We start from the raw sequence: 17,500 nt of genomic DNA on the forward strand, positions 1-17,500 counted from the left end.
GCTTGTGCGTGTGTGTGTGTGTGTGTGTGTGTGTGTGTGTGTGTGTGTGTGTGTGTGTGTGTGTGTGTGTGTGTGTGTGTGTGTGTGTGTGTGTGTGTGTGTGTGTGTGTGTGTGCGCGCGTGTGCATGCACGTCTGTCTGTATGTGTGTGCATGTGGGGAGGTGCGGTAAGCCTCTTGGCCAGTGAGGAGCTAGCTATGGAGCTCTAGTGTCACCGAGTCACCTCTGAGTCACAGCCCTAATCCTGGGCGCCTGTCGCGGTGTGGAATCCCCGGTATGTCTGCTATGGCATTGGGCCTTTCCCTGCAGCCAGGAACTAATACAAACCCACTCACTCCACAGCAGCAGTGCAGTCCAGGCTAGCCCAGGCCAGGCCAGGCGTGGCCCCATCAGGCCTGTGTGTGTGTGTGTGTGTGTGTGTGTGTGTGTGTGTGTGTGTGTGTGTGTGTGTGTGTGTGTGTGTGTGTGTGTGTGTGTGTGTGTGTGTGTGTGTGTCTGTGTCTGTGTCTGTGTCTGTGCGTGTGTTTGTGCGTGTGTGTGTTTGTGCGTGTGTGTGTGTGTGTGTTTGTGTGTTTGTTTAGTGTGTCTGTGACTGTGTTTCATCTGTTTCTGAATCAATTGATTTTCTTGCTTTTATTTGCATACATCGCAACCATTGAAAGCGTCACAACACAGAAATGTCTTTGAGGTATTCATATCTACAGTAAGTCCTTGTAGTAATGGCAGAGTGGGACTTGGAAGTGCTGACTGAAGCTGTTAACAGTCTTCTCTAAGAAATTATTCTTCTAATGATTTTTTTTTCTAAAGAAGAAAAAAGAGAGAAGCAAAAACATTCGGTCTGTCAGAAGCACCTGTTCGGATCTGTCTCCTCTCCTTGGCGTGGTTGTGAGTGGCTGGCTGTGAGTGAAGAACAGGCCTCGGCAAAAACCAGTCTGAAAAAGCCCAAGCGTCAGCTGTCAGGGCGCATCATTGAAGCTCGGCAAAAAAAAAAAAAAAGGAAAGGAAAGAAAGAAAAAAGAGAAGTGAGAGCTCGGGGAGGGAAGCTAGAGTGGCGTGTAGTGGGGCTGAATGAAACACACTCTGCCTCTGCTGAGGGAGAAGCGAAAGCACCTCACTGCCAGGCTGCTGTAGAGTGAGACGATTGAAGCACGGATTTATACCACCCTTTAAGTGAACGACGTAAATGAGCCTGAATGCCTCATGCTTTTAAATGTGCCGTTCAGCTTTCTTCGTTGAGCTGCAGACTGGAGTGTAACGGTCAGGTCAAGATATGTTGGGGAAGGTAAAGGATGGCATGAATCCTGTGACTTAAGTGTGTGCTGTCAAGTCGGCCTCGTTTTACCTGTTTTTATTAGCCCTCTTTAGGGTTTACAGCTTACAACAACAGGCAATGTATCTGCCTTTTATTAGGCCCATTTGTGTTTTTACGACAAGCAATTACTTGCCCGAAACCCTTTTTTTACCTTGAATCCACAAAAAGAAATCTTAAGGAAATCTTTTTTTGTTTTAAATGTTATTATTAACAACTTTTTTGTTTTCCTAGTCTGCACAAGTACACACACTAAAGGCCTACTGTACTTTTTTTGGTCAGGGCACAAACGTTCCGCAGCCAAGACCAGAAGCAGACACCAGTGACCTCATCAAAGATGGCCGGGGTGGAGCACAGAGACCCATATCATGTGACCTGCCCCAAAATTACAGGCCTGACATCTCAAATAAAGCGTATTGAGCCGAGAATAAGCCCTTTCTCCACCGCACGGCAAGGCACACTGGCATTGGCTCAGGGACGCGACGCGAGCTCACGCGGGGCCTGCCTGCCAGGCACATAAGTGTTGCTTTCAGTTCAGGCAGATGGTTTTAGCAGAGAGGAACGACATCAGCTCCCTAAAAAAAGGCCCATGCACAAAGCTGCTGGTTTTCCCCCAGACCGTTCAAGGATTTTCCTTAGCCAGCCTTGGGTTGCCATAGTTTTTCAAGCGGTTGTCAAAACTACGCCATTTTGGGCCTCTGTGCTTTGTACCATGGTGCCCAGCACCTGTTTGTCTTTTTAGTAGTGACTAGTTTTTTCCCCCTTTTTGTGTTGTGAGTGTGTAGCCCACTATGGAGTTCATTTGACCTCCGAGTTAGGTTTCATCTATTAAGTGTGTGTGTGTGTGTGTGTGTGTGTGTGTGTGTGTGTGTGTGTGTGTGTGTGTGTGTGTGTGTGTGTGTGTGTGTGTGTGTGTGTGTGTGTGTGTGTGTGTGTGCGTCTGTGCATCTGTGCATCTGTGCGTGTGTGTGGTGTTTGTGTAATTATACACCACATTTGACCTCTGAAGTACAGTAGATCTCATCTGTTGATTGTGTGTCAGCTAGGCTTCATTCATTTTATGCGTGACTAATTTCATCTCTGAGGCCAGACCTATACAGTACTATATCCCTCTAACGCTCCCAAATCTGAATAGCCTACCCCCATACCCCTACCTCTCCCTTTCGCTGCTGCTGTCGCAGATTAACTTCCCCTATGGGGAGATTCTCTTTGCTGAATCAAAAAACACAAAACTACACACACACACACACACACACACAAGCGCACGCGCATGCACACACACACATACTCTATGAACAGCGCAGCACGGCGCAGCAGCAATCAGATCAAGCTGAGGATTGGGAATCCTGCTTTTGGATTTAATGTCATTATGCAAGGCTTGGGTTGCTCGCTGCACAGAGGATGCGGTGCCGCCACAATACAGCAAAGCCCCAGCCAGGCTCCGCGTGACGGGACCGCCTGCTCACAGCACACCATGGCAGAGCCTTCAACAGCAAAATCAACATATATAGTAGAGACAACATACAGACACAATATTTTTTGGCTTTGTTTAGGAAGCTGTGTGCACACACGTGTGTACCATATATGTGTCTGTCTATGTGTAGGCTGTCAGAGCAATGTTGAAGTCCCTAACTTAAACAAAACTTACAGTAACTGTGAAGGATTTTGTTTACTTCCCGTATTTAAATGAGTCAGCAAAGCAAACCCGTTGAAAGAAATGATAGCCTCTGTGAAGACTGAACACTAGAGATTGCTGTTAGCCTGGGGGCCCACTCAAAGATCTGCCCACTCTGTGTGCTTTCTCCCTGGACCTTTTTAAGTGTGCTTGACTGTTAACAGTCGGCCAGCTGATGCACAGGCAGGTGTAACTTTGCTTGGCTGATTACATAATGTAGGCATGGTACAGGTTCCAAAGCCCACCTAGTATGCATAACTTTACTTAATGTCAGAACAGCACACAATACACACATGCATGGGCCAAATTATAGCTCAAGGGCTAATTTCCATCTTTAGTCCACAGGCGTGTTAGATGTTTATGAATGAAAGACATTAAAGCGCAGCCGTATACAGTTGTATACACATGGTTCGTAAAAAGAAGAAGGGAAAAAAAATCTAATTTGTAAAACTCAAGAAGTCCTAAAAATAGAGCTGGGCCTCACTAATCGCAGTGACTTACAGTATGTGATGCACAGAAGCCTTCAGGTCATCTTATGTTGATTACACAGGTTATCTAGATAGGGCACAGGCGGAATAGCCCATTTAAACTGTGCCTGACCCATTACAATTACTAGTACGTGGTCCACAATAAGGCAGTAGCAACCCATCTTACTGTGGCCGTCTGAAGCTGAAGGCGGTAGCCAAGGCGACGGTACACAGCAGCCACCGCCCATGTAAACACAGTGTGGCCACCGGTCCAGTCAGCGGTGTGTATTTATGGGGAAGCACAGTGGCACCTGCTGGCTGGTGGGAGAAGGAGGCTCTGGCTGGCTGTCATCCTTGGAGGCCCACCCGCCTACCTGCCAACCTGGCTGTCTGGGTCTGACCAGGAGGTGACCAGAGGGAAAGTAGTTGTGAAAAACACAACCTGCGGGCTCTGCCGTGGCTTAAACGGTAGGGCACTGCACTGCTACACCATGGACCCGGGTACGAGTCCGGCTGAGGTCATTTCCAGACCCTCGCCCGTCTCTCTCCCCTACTCGCTTCCTGTCAATATCTCATAATGTTCTATCGAATGAAGGCATAAAAGCCCCTAAAAATATAAAAACACCCAAAACAACCATCTAGTTTCCTTCCAACACACTTGGCTTCAATGAGTAACAGGTCTACAGTTATTACTGTAGAATCAAGGAAAAGGGGGGCGCACCTTGCATCAATTGCAGTGCAAGTGCGCCCCCCTTTTCTTTGATTCTAAGTATTCATTTGGGACAGCACCCTTAAAAGTTATCAAGAAACCTGAGTGAAGCCTGCTACCTACTTGATTTACAGTTATTACTGTAGAGCAATGCACCTGATTCTGTGCTGGCTCGATCAAATTGGGGGATCTTTTTTTATAGGTTTTTAGGTTTTTTTTCATTGGCAATACATCTCTTTGCCTCATTAAGTACAATGGAATAACTGTTGTAACAGCTATGTGATATCATGTGCTAGCTAGTGTTGTACTTACACTATGTTCTACTTTTACTTTGGCCACTTCCCAGTCTGGCCAGACAGCATGAAGGGCCTGTGATAAGGAGGCCCAATGGATCAGTGACCTGAGTGATCACCCTGCATCCCCTGTGTGCCACCAGCACACCACAGCTACTCCAACTCATGGCAACGTTCAACAACCTGTGTGCCCTGAGGATGATCTGTTGACCGAAAACTTGGCCACACTCCCAGACATAGACCATTTTGTGGTGCAGCACCACAAATTGATCAACAGATGCACATGGGTCAGTGATGGGTGGTAGCACACGTCAGGGCAGCGCAACAACAGCCAGTGCTACTACTGTGTAGATATTTTTGTGTGTGTTTGATTTTAGTGGACTATCTAAGAAGCGTATTCATTGCAGCATATCAACCACCAATTACTAATTAATTGATGGGCATTAGATGTCGTTGTGCCATCTGACGTCTGAGCCCAAAAAAACTGTATTTGTCCCACATACGTACTGTACATCAATGGAAGTACACTTTAACTGTTGCACTGGCCCAATATTTGTTTTACTTATAGCACCACACCATGTTTCCTAGTCTGAGCACTGCTCTTCGAAGAAGTACGTATCTAAGTGTGCCTGGATATTTTAAGTTACTTCTTAATATTCATCAACCTCACAATGCTCATGCTCTCCAACAGCTTAAAGAAGCCCCACTACCCCATCCCATCCTCCATCAATCTGAATGATCCAATCAGTGCAGGGCAGGCCTTAGGGTCATCTCTTCTTCTGTGACCGTATTTCTATTTTTGTTTCGATTTCTCTTTCTCCCACACACACACTGTCTGTCTTGCCCTTTCTCTATCTATCTCCGTTCACCCTACAGATAAGAAACGAGACTCTTGTGTACGGTAGGTTAGCTAAAAGGTTAAAGCATTCGTCAGTGCTCTGTGATGTTTGGGAGTTCCATCAGATAACAGTATGTCTTGTTAAAGCTCTGGAATGCTGAGACAGTAATCATATTCATATGTTTAAAACTCTGGAATGCAGAGCCAATGTCATTACACAAGTGTGTGAATATGGAGAGGGGGAGTGGGGGTTATGCACCAAATCATCCAAGCTATTTACCAAATATTATTTGAAGTGGATTTTTGCACATTTAAGTTCCAAAGATCATTGAAAGTTAAAGAAATGGTGTTTGTGAAATAGTGAAGACAAAGATGATGTAGCATAATATTACACCATGTTGCTATAAGAGGAGCCCACTCCTCTACTCCACTCCTCACCTCACACACTCAAATAATGAGATTGGCATTTAAATGGGCCTGTACCTTTCAACCTTTCAACAGGACAGCAGGGGTGATGTAAACAGATGTAATTGGGTTACTGCTGTGCTGAAGCATGTGTGTAGAGTAGTGCAGTCATATCAGTGCAGTCAGCGTAATGTCTAAGCACGAGCGGAGAGACACATGGAGGACGGTGTGACGTGTGAGGAGGTACTGTATGCAGACCACGTGTGTATTACTCTAGAGAGTTTGTGTGTGTGTGTGTGTGTGTGTGTGTGTGTGTGTGTGTGTGTGTGTGTTTGTGTGCAGGCAGGAAACGGCAAAACTTGAGTTGGGTAGACACGCCCTTAGGCCACAATGAATGTGTCTTGAGAGTGTGTGTCTGCAATCACAGCATGTATTTACTCAGGATTATAGTGTGTACACTTGTTTTTTGCTGGTGTCAAGTATGTGTGCGTGTTTGCTTGCTATCAAACCAAAAGGCCACACTCCTGAGACTTGCCTCAATGAAGGGCTTTGTGTCTGTCAAAGTTTGCTGATGATGGTCTAAAGATGTTTGGTGTGGGATACAGTAGGTCATTTTTGGGCAATACTGTCCAGACTGCTACTGTGTCCCTGTATGTCTGGTACTGTAACTGAATTATCATTATTTAGTTGGTTCACAAATAGGCCTAATCTTTATTATTATTATTGGTTTATCCACATCTTTGAGCCATGACTCATTTCAAACTTGCACCAACCATTCGCTTTCTGCCACTCAAACAGTTTCAGTTTCCTCTCCAGCCTCACCACTGGCTCCCCATGAATGCCTGTGTTCTCCCGCCACTGTGTAATAAATGTTGTGCAAAGGTTTCTGGGTAGTGTAGTTTGTCCTCCCGTTTCTGTCAGTCTTTCCCCTTTACAAACACACACTGACTGGGTTTGCTCTGAAGCGCGGGTGCCAGTGAGCTGGAGATCGGTGTCAGAGGGGAATGAAAGATTTCCCAGAGAGAGAGAGAGAGAGAGAGAGAGAGAGAGAGAGAGAGAGAGAGAGAGAGAGAGAGAGAGAGAGAGACAGAGAGAGAGAGAGAGAGAGAGAGAGAGAGAGAGAGAGAGAGAGAGAGAGAGAGAGAGAGAGAGCCTGTACAAGAACAGTATGGGTGTCTCTGTGGGAACGCGTTCGATGTGGAATGTGGCGGCGGAGGTCACCTCTGTCACCTTGTCTGAATGGTTGATCATTGATCAGCCGCTGTCACCGTGGGGGGTGGCTTTGGCCAAAGGCTGTTCATATAGGCGGTTTGCAGAATTCCAGCTAACACTTAACACCTGATTAACACAGTGTACACAAATGAAATGAAAATGAGGAATATCTCTTAGTTTTGCTGCATTTCATGTGAGGAAATCATGTGTGTGAGTGTGCTCGACTGGCCATGTGACATGCACACAAGCCCCGTTATGTGTAGTGCACTCATACATTCAAGCATGCACACAGATGTACACACCCACCCACCCACACATTCATTCAGCCATGCGGAGTAAATTTTGTGCATAGAGTGGGCCTGCTCCAAGCCAATCTGCGATTCCTCCATGGCCACCTTTGTCTTCTTCCATGCTCTCCCCCTCCCCTCCCCTCCCCTCCCATCTCTCTACCCCTCTTTCTGTCTGTCTCACCCTCCTCTGCCTCACCCTGCACACGCCTCTCTCACTCCTTCTCACTTCCTCCCCTCTCACTTTCTCTCTCTCACACCCTATCTCTCTCTCTCTCTCTCTCTCTCTCTCCCTCCTTCCCTCTCCCCCCTCCCCCTTCCCCTTCTCTCTCTCTCTCTCTCTCTCTCTCTCTCTCTCTCTCTCTCTCTCTCTCTCTCTCTCTCTTTTGCTGTCTGTTTCCTCAGTCAGAACATTATGTCCCGTTTTCCTCAGCACCACTCGGCTCATACACCGCTGTGTCCACTAGGGGGAGCACTTCAGTTTCCTTAAAGACAGACCAGCCAACAGCGAGGGGAAAAAGTGCACCAGGAAAAGGAAGCAGGGGTGTGAAGACAGAGAGGAGAGAAGTGTTGCCAGATTGGGCTGCTTAGGATGGCCATTTGTGGGTAAAAAAAGGCATTTGGGCGGGTTTTTCTGTCAATTTATGGCCATGGAAATCAATAGAAATTAGTTCAAATTGGGCAAGATTTAGTGCTTCCAGGCGGGTCTTGTGCATTTTTTGTCTCATCTGGCATTTTTTGTCTGATCTGGCAACCCTGGAGAGGGGAGGAGAGGAGAGGAGAGATGGAGGGCAAGCACCAGTCCTCATAAACGATATTGGACTATTAAAGTCTGCCATGCCTGTGTGGATCCCATTGAGGCTCTGCAGTGCCTGGGACTTGGAATGGCACAAGGGTTGGTCACAGCCAGCTAAGCTTTTCTCTTTTGACTGGCTTCAGGTAAGCCCAGAGCCTAGAGAAAGACAAGGCTGATGAGAGACAGGCAGATAGACAGATAGACAGCAAATGGACCTGGCAGACAGAACCAGACAGATGTATACAAAACCGAACAGGCAGACAGAAAGACTAAGTTCCACCAGTGAGTATGTGTGAATATGTAAAACAACATATATCAATTGCAACATATGTCAATTGCATGTGGCCAAGGTGAAATATGTGTACAAATTTGAATGTGGTCAATTTCAATGTTGATCATATTATGAACAGGTACAGGTATTGAAGCGCTTGTGTGTCTGACTGTATTGTATGGTTGTTGGGTGTGGGTATTGCATTACACTACACTTAGCTGATACCAGAGAGACTTACTGTTATTACAGGTTATTGATTACACTCCCTGGAGAAATATAAGGTTACTGCAGTAGTAGGCACCTTGTTCAAGGGCACTTCTTCCATGGATGGTGTACTGGTAAGGGTGGGATACGAACTAGTAGTGACCCCCTGACCCAAAGACAGAGCCATTATGCCACGGCGGCCTGCGTACAGTATATGGGTCAGACATTTTAGTAGCAGCACATGTCAGGGTGGTTCAACTAGAGCTAATGCCACCATTGTATGGATTAAATGTTTTTTGTTTCTTCTTTTTAGTGGATCTAAGAAGCATGTTCATTTACAGTACATTAATTACCAATTACTAATTCATTTATGGGCATTATGTGTGATTGTACCACCTGACGTCTGAGCACCAAAAAATGAATTGACCCATGTTTCACTTTTATTTATCCAGGACCCATTTAAATATTACATCTCATCTTTTGGGGAGTTCAGCCCAAGATAGCATAGCATACAAGCGCAGTAAAAATGTGAGGAGGGGCTTTTTGTGTGTATGTATGCATGTACAGTATGTGTCTGTGCATCTGTGTATTCATCACATGTATAACATACAGTATCGGTGAGGGCATCCCTCTGATGCTCAAAGCCCTTATATTCTGTCCCATCTAATCCTCCTTGTGATGGCTGATGGACACATGCTCTCCTAATCTCTCAGATTGAGGAGGACCCTGGGGGTTAGGGAAAGATGAAAGAACGAGGTATGGCAGATTACATGGGAGGGATGGAGAGAGGGATAGAGGGAGAGATGAAAAGAGAGGAGAAGAGAGAAGCAACTCAAGCAATGCTTCAGTGAAGAAATGAACAAGTGAGTGAGAGAGTAAGTGAGTGAGTGAGTGACTGACTGGCTGATTGACTAAGCCCTCATCAGGACAAGTGTGTAAAATTATGTTACACTTACTCTATTATGCATAGGCCTATCTGTGTTTCCACACACTTTGCATTAGGGATGCAAACGATTAATCGATTAATGCGTTATCAATGCGTTAATCGATTAAAAAACATTAATCGATATTAATCGACAGTTCAACTGACAAGAGACCCAGGTGAAATGGGCATGTGAAGAGTGTGTGTGAAGAGGGGTGTGAATAGTGGGAATATTTAAATCATCTTTCGATTAAAGAATTGAAATAGAATTAATTTAAATATGGTATTTTATCTCGATTTTTAATTAAAAAATAGATTTAGTAGTTTTTTTGGAGAAACATTGAGATTTTGGGGGGAAAACGCTGCTTATCAATTAATCGTAAGTCGATCGATAAGCCTATCAACTAATGATTAATGAATTAATCGATAATTTGCATCCCTACTTTGCATGCTGTTAATATCCTTGTTGCATTAGATGTGTCTCCTGAATGTAGTAAAATGTAATGTAATGTTTTTGTTTTGAGGGTCATTGTTGAGTACATTTTCTGCCCGAAAATAAAAAACACCTATCTTAAAGGAACCAGAACATGAAACACTGAACTTTTAAGTGAAATGACTTGAAATTGAAATGGCATGACTTTGACTCGACTTGTGACTTACCGGCCTATGACTTCTGACTTGACTTGGACTTGCTTCGTCTTTGACTCGACTTGACTTGGGGGTCAAAGACTTGTGATTTACTTGTGAGTTGCGCAACAATGACTTGTTCCCACCTCTGCTTTTCACCATGACTCTAGACTTCCAAAATTCCAGAATTCTAGAATTCCAAAACAGAAAATGAAAGATAATCTCCTGATTCATGTTCATAATGCGGTTTCCGTCTGACCTGGCTTTACTGGTAGCTATTTAGAGGCAATAGTATATTTTGCACACGCGTGTGAATGCAAAGGGTATCTTATGGTGTGATTGCAGTGCCTAAGTTGCATGTGTGGAGATAACGCATATCCGTATACCGTATATCTGCCAGCACATGAGAAAGGAAACACGCTATTGTGACTGCGGTTGATATTGCTGCACTGAAAGGCGCTATGTTAAGTAGCATATCCTAAATGTGCGAGGTGTCAGCAGAATTAGCGTTGAAGGCTGCGCTGTGCTGTGCTGCGCTGTGCTGCACTGTGCTTTGCTTTGCTGTGTGTGGAGTGGAGCAGCAGTATTTGCATTCGTTGTGAAGTAGGCTAGATATGTTCCCACGGACAGTGGTGGACCACAATGCTGACGAAGACACTTGCTTCGCGCAAGCGCAAAGGCGGGCATCTGCTGGAGATATAAACATCTCGGTTGACCTGTTAATCCAAGATGCAATGACCTGGAGCCATTGGCCTACTGTCTGAAATGTTTCTATTACTATTTTTATAGCATGTCATGCGGCGCCTTTTACCATGACCCATAATTTATGCAACATTGTTGTTGTGAATGATGCAGGGAAAAGCTTACAGACAAACCATTCTATGTGGGTTCAAACTCAGACGTACATTGGTTGCACAGTTTCACACACTATTAGCTCCTACCTGTACTGTTTTTAGGGCATGTATCATCTCAGTCACACACACACACACACACACACACACACACACACACACACACACACACACACACACACACACACACACACACACACACACACACACACACACACACACACACACACACACACACACACACACACACACACACACACACACACACACACACACACACACACACACACACAGTTTTAGGACATAATGTTCATTAAAATATTCAAATGATTCTTGGAATGACACAATTTCAGCCTTTCTCTGTCCTCTGTCATGTACTCGTGTCTCTGTCTGTCCTATGAGGTTGTTAGGCCTGTGTTCTGATGTAGGTCAGCAGTTGATTTTGGGTACATCTGCTCCTGGCCCCAATCACTCCAGCTGCATGGAGGTGCAGCACAGTGCTCCACCATGCCCCCTTCTGGTTATATGTGGAACACATATTTCAAGAGGCAACAGCAGGTTGTGGGATGTCTTGGCAGGATGAGTAGCTATTTGTGCTTCAGGCAAGACAGTCATCAATCTTATTCTGGCCAAATGGGACAGAGAGGAATGCTCTAGTGATGTGTTGGCATGGGGACCAGTGTGGGTACGGGTGGGTTTGTTGAAATGGTTGCCCCAGCTGAAATGCAAATACTATTTGAGTTCAACAAATTTGCCAGTCGTGTGTTGTTTGTAGTGTATCTCAGTGTGCTTGATTGTGTGCACACACCAGTGAGTTTTAGAACAATTGGGAGAAGGAGACGGAAGGTTTTATATTAGTATCGTAACTTTGCTATAAAATGTAAACACGTGAAGGTGTGTGTGCTGCATAAAACCTCAAGTCCAGATTGCATACATAGCCACATTATCCTGTTGTATACTGTTGTTGACTGTACAGTACAACACCTAACCTTTCACCTTTTGCCCTCTGACCCCATGACACCCCTCTGCCCTGCCTTCCTCTCCTCTCTCTGCCAATCTCTGTGTATGTGTTTTTATTTCAAATTGCACAGTTGGTGTCGGGTGACACTTTGAATCCTCTGTGTACTGTAACTTTGGTGACATAGTGCATTGCCAATAAAATGCACTGTATTTTTTTTCTTCTTTTAACTTTTGACTCTCCTTGGATGTCTGCCCCTTTTCCGCACTGACGCGCAACATGGCAGGTGGCAGTATTTGATGTTAAGGGTATACTTGCCACGTCGCATGTTATCAAGGTTGCCTAGGCCGAGACCTTTCCCTAACTCGGACTATGCTGCCACAAGGGGGTGCTTTTCAGTCGTACGGCATTTGTTTTGACGTTAAGGGCCTATCTTTGACACCAAAAATTGTTGAGAATCATCCCTCTGTGTAATGCTGTTTCAAGGGTTTTGTTCTGGGGGGTAAAGTCTGACTGAGTCACCAGGACTACACCAGAGATTCTTTAAATATCTGATTGATGAAGATATAAAGGGCCCGAAATTTGCTGCCACTCCCTCTGCTGGTTAGATGGTGAATTGACAAAAAAGTGCACTTTGATTTTGAGATTTTGACTGCTGACTCCCTGTCTGTCTCCTCTCCACCTTCCTCCCCCCCTCTGTGCCCACAGACGTGCAGCATGGCGGACTTGAGTCTGGGCGACGCTCTGACTGACAGTGTGCCAGCGCCGGGTCCGGAGGGCCTGGTGGAGCGCGACTTTGTGGCCCAGCTGGAGGCGGAGACCTTCGACGACCAGGTGGGCGAGACGGTGGGCAAGACCGACTACATCCCGCTGGTCGACGACAAAGACGGCAAGCAGAAAGGTAAGATTAGCCAGTTGTAACAGATGCAGGATCATATTTAGACACTATGGTGCCCCCGGGGCACTAATATCTTACTCGTGTCCCCTACAGTATATGAACAATATTTGTAAAGTTTGTGTCGTGTAGTGCCCCCTAACTGGCTGTAAATGGTTGGTGCCCCTGGGCACTGTGCTAATGGCCCTTATGGATAATCTGACCCTGAACGGATGGATGCCTAGCCTGGCTACCGCGACTGCAAGTCTCTTCAAGACTTTGGTCTGGCTAACTAACTAACGTTGTCAACCCATTTCTCAGAGGGAGACGCAAAGGGCGTATCTAGCTCGTGTTTATGAAATGCCTCCCTGTGCTACTGGTAGAAGCTACAATTGATCAGACCATCCATTCGTTCACTCACCTAACTGAATATAAAAAAATGATTTTCGTGATTAGATTTTTAGGTGTCTCGGTTTGCCAGACTACCGTGAGAGGATGCCAGCTGGTTTAGCTTGCCGTGGAACGTTAGTAAACCTTGCTTCCCCACCCCTTATGCTGTACAGACACAGTACTGACTTAGCTAGAAGCTGGACTGGTAATCTGACATGTAAGGCATTTCCAAGTGGACCAACAGTCCTCAAGGGCTGGTGCTGTTGGGTTTTATGTATGTTAGTATGTGAATGGTACATCATTATGCACACAGAAGAAACATTGAATGGAACATGATGTTGGTCAAGTATTTTAAGACTTACATCTGTAGTAGGAAATGGATCGCACTCAATTCTTCTTCTTTCTTGTTGTTTTCTTTTTAATTTAACATTGCAGGGACTGACATGACAGACGTTTTGGCTGCACAGAGCCTTCTCCAGTGTCACTCTGTGCAGCCGAAAGGCTCTGTGCAGCCGAAACGTCTGTCATGTCAGTCCCTGCAATGTTAAATTAAAAAGAAAACAACAAGAAAGAAGAAAAATTGAGTGTGATCCATTTCCTACTACTAGATTACTTCAGAGACGCACCAGCAAGATGGAAGAGCACGGTGTGTGGAAGATAACCTTAAGACTTACATCTGTAGAATGAAATGTTTTCTGTATCATCTTGCTGTGTCATTGTAAGTTCTGAAAGGTAACTACTTTGATACTGTAGATGGGGGATCACTGTATTGATACTACTACGGGTTTGGCAGTCCTCATTGGCACATTGGCAGTTACGCGTGTTTGGCAACCTACACCTTTGATGGTCTTACCTCCGGAGAAAAGACAAGACAAGATAGTGCAGTGCCTAGATGACAGACCTGAATGCTGGCTGCCTTTGTGATCCATCTACATAATAAAATCTAACACCTGCTGTTGCCTTGGCCAGATTAAAACGCCGGAGGGCGGGCGGGAGAATTCTGCCTTTTGTTTCGTTTTGACTTGAAGACAACAAGACGTGGTATTATTATCAGTTGATTAAAATTTGGCTCCAGCATCTAATGGCTGGATGACTGTGGCGGCCCATCTGTTGGATAGCGGACTTGGCTGTTGCGGTGAGCTGGCTCCTTTTGATGTCAAGAGGGTATCTTGGCATTCGATTAACGCTAATTACTCCCGTTATCGACCGGGAGAAGGTTTATGACGCGCCTGGCTGAGTCCTTGTGGTGAAATATCAGCCAGCGATCTATTCAGTGGGGCTGAGTGAGTAAAGAGTGTGTGTCTCTCTCTGCAGCCCTTCCTTCCTCAGGAAACACAATTCAGGCCTGGCACACAGGTGTGTGTGTGTGTGTGTGTGTGTGTGTGTGTGTGTGTGTGTGTGTGGGTTGGATGTTTTCGTGTGTGTGTGTGACCATGAGTGAACGTGAGTGTGTGTGTATGTGTGTGTGTGTGTGTGTGTGTGTGTGTGTGTGTGTGTGTGTGTGTGTGTGTGTGTGTGTGTGTGTGGTGTGTGTGTGTGTGTGTGTGTGTGTGTGTGTGTGTGTGTGTGTGTGTGTGTGTCTGTGTGTGTGTGTCTGTGTGTGTGTTTGTGTGCACGTGCGTTTGTTTGTGCGTGACAGAGGGAAAAAAAGACAGATCTCAGTTTCTTTCACTCTTACAAAGACGTAATTGAATGTTTTTAAGATTACAGTAAGCTTTATAATAAACCAGTAGCTTCTTCGTGTAAATCTACTCAACATGTGAACTTGCAGGGATGATCATACATGAATCTTATCGTCCATACATTGCCTACGTGTACCTTCATGTATGTGTCCATGTTAATAAGTGGGTTGGATGTGTTCATCAGTCTCTGCCTACTGTATTGCGAAACACTGTTTCTTATGAACTCCTAATCCATTCTTAGTCATTATATCTCAAGAAGAGGCATTAGAGACCCTCTCCCTATGTGGCCCTCTCCTGAAGGAGATTATGCTAAATGCTGGATTGAGAAAACGGAGAATAATATCCCCAGACCAACTCTGTTTCAGCCTTTTTGGTGTCACATTAGGTAATAGCTGAAGTGACGGTACACACATTTCGGCGGTGTGGATCATGGCCGTAGCCAGGAGTTTTAAATATGGGAGGTCCATAGTGCGCACTCATTGAAACTGTGCTGTCTTCTGCCAATTTTTCAAGTCTTTTCATAAATATTTGCTAGACAATTAACTAATACGCACTAGTATGACCAAAATACAGTATGTTTTGCAGCTGAAAATATCTATTTCTGGAAATTAAAATTAATTAATTACATTCATTGCCGAGTCAGGGACACACACTTGTCATGCACATACTCTTGGAAAGGGCAGAAAGAGACCTGTCCAATGGTGCCACATACTCACCCATACACAAAAGCTATGTCAATAAAAACGTCGATTGAAACGTGTATGCAAAAACTGAGATTAAAAAAATATATTACTGTCTCTGGAAATTAGGGAGGTCCGGACCTCCCTTACCTCACATGTGGCTACGGCCATGTGTGGATGTTGGATGTTTATGAGGGCCCGTGTGTGTCTGTGTGTGTGGATCCTGGGAGGGTGTGTGTGTGTGTGTGTGTGTGTGTGTGTGTGTGTGCCTGTGTGTGTGCGTGTATGTGTGTGTGTGCGCGTGCGTGTGTGTATACCCGTGCGCGTGCGTGTGTGTGTAATTTCTTCTTCAAACTGTACCTGACCATGTGATTTCTGTGAGCCACACTGTCCATGATCTGTAACAGTAGCCTACGTGTATATGAAGCAGGTGTGGGGATATCTTGAGTATGCATGTCCAGCTGAATATTCATGAAGGGCTCACAGTTCTCTCCAGATTCCTGTTGGCAGCGCGATTCATTCCCTTCTTAATGTCTGCAGATAAGAGCAGAGTTTCTGACATGACATGGGCAGCAGGTGTTAAAAGTATTTTGTGTGTGTGTGTGTGTGTGTGTGTGTGTGTGTGTGTGTGTGTGTGTGTGTGTGTGTGTGTGTGTGTGTGTGTGTGTGTGTGTGTGTGTGTGTGTGTGTGTGTGTGTGTGTGTGTGTGTGCGTGCGCACACACGTACGTGAACACAGCTGCAGAAGCTGGGTTGGAAAATGGAGAGGAGGAGGCTCAAGGTAAGAGGCATCCAAAAATCCTTTGTGCCTTGCCATTTCCCAGAATCCTTTGTGTTGCCTGGATACATGTTCTTTCTCGTTTGGTGCTCCATCGTATTCTACTTTCTATTCCATTTTCGTTTTGGGATTAGGTTTTGTTTTTGTTTGTTTGTTTTGTTTTTATCTTTTATCCATTTTGAGCTGAGTGTCTGTGTTTGTGTGTGTGCGTGCGTGTGTGTGTGCGCGCATTTGTGTGTGCGTGCGTGCGTGCGTGCGTGCGTGCGTGCGTGCGTGCGTGCGTGCGTGCGTGCGTGCGTGCGTGCGTGCGTGCGTGCGTGAGTGTGTGTGTTTGTTCACTGATGCTGCGTCATGGAAGCTGCCTGTCCTAAGCCGGCAGATGAGGCTGAGGCAGCAATGTTTGGCTAAGTGGTCTTTTTGCGAATGAATCGTGATTACATAAGTATCCTTCAGCTCTCATTGTGCCAGGACTCCAGAGTGTGCGTCGTGGCTCTCGTAACGCTCTCCTGTCATCGTGTTGTTGCCCAATGCCATGACCACAAACACTGTTCAGAGTGATTTATTCAATGGCGGACTGTTGGCTGCCTCATTATTTTACAAGGCAGAAAGGGGAACCCTGGAGGTTATTAGATGATTTAGCCTGAGACAGTAGAGAGAGAGAGGTTCCATTGGCCCATTGTTTCCGGGTTCTATTATTGCAAGGGGGAGGGGGGATAATTCCCCCTTTAGGCAGACCTAGGCAGACCTAAGGACTGTTCTATTCAATGTAGGAGCATTATGACACGCCGCTTTAGGCAGACCGGAACCTGGTCACGTTAGGTGCCCATAGCAACCTATTACAATGGCATATCTTTATACTTAAAGAATCTCTGATTTAGCATGCAAGTGGTATGGAATTATTTGCAAGTATGTATGTGTATTGTACGCAATGTATATATTCTAATGCACAGAATATTGACAATAATTCAGTCAAGCCTAATATGAATACTGTCAGAGTAAGGCTACGTATTTGTAGAAGTTCAGTGTTTCTCACAGAACATTTGTTTTCCAAGATGGATATAGGGGTTATCTGGTATCAGGGATAATGGCTGTCATCATTGAAAAGGCTTTTTGTGCAGTTTCAGATGAAATATTGATGCCGTATATGAATATGAATATGAGACCCCACAAAAAAAGAACTTAAGAAATATTTTTTTCAGGAGGCCAAGATGGGAGGTGCTTGCTGTCAATGTGCTTTCTGGTACCATAGTGCTAGTGGGGGGACGGGGACCTG

General features: G+C 45.4%; 1 protein-coding gene across 4 annotated transcripts in view; it reads left to right on the forward strand.

The window, feature by feature from the left end:
• Positions 1-17,500, forward strand: part of LOC134455900 (microtubule-associated protein 4) — a 170,695-nt gene that overhangs the window by 28,400 nt on the left and 124,795 nt on the right. For all 4 annotated transcript variants that reach the window (XM_063207256.1, XM_063207255.1, XM_063207258.1 and 1 more), the window contains exon 2: positions 12,533-12,725. In XM_063207256.1, the coding sequence (XP_063063326.1) occupies positions 12,542-12,725 (184 nt within the window). In that variant the 5' untranslated portion in view covers positions 12,533-12,541. The remainder of the gene's footprint in view (positions 1-12,532; positions 12,726-17,500) is intronic.

This window comes from Engraulis encrasicolus, chromosome 9 (assembly GCF_034702125.1).
Source record: "Engraulis encrasicolus isolate BLACKSEA-1 chromosome 9, IST_EnEncr_1.0, whole genome shotgun sequence".
Classification (NCBI taxonomy): Eukaryota; Metazoa; Chordata; class Actinopteri; order Clupeiformes; family Engraulidae; genus Engraulis; species Engraulis encrasicolus.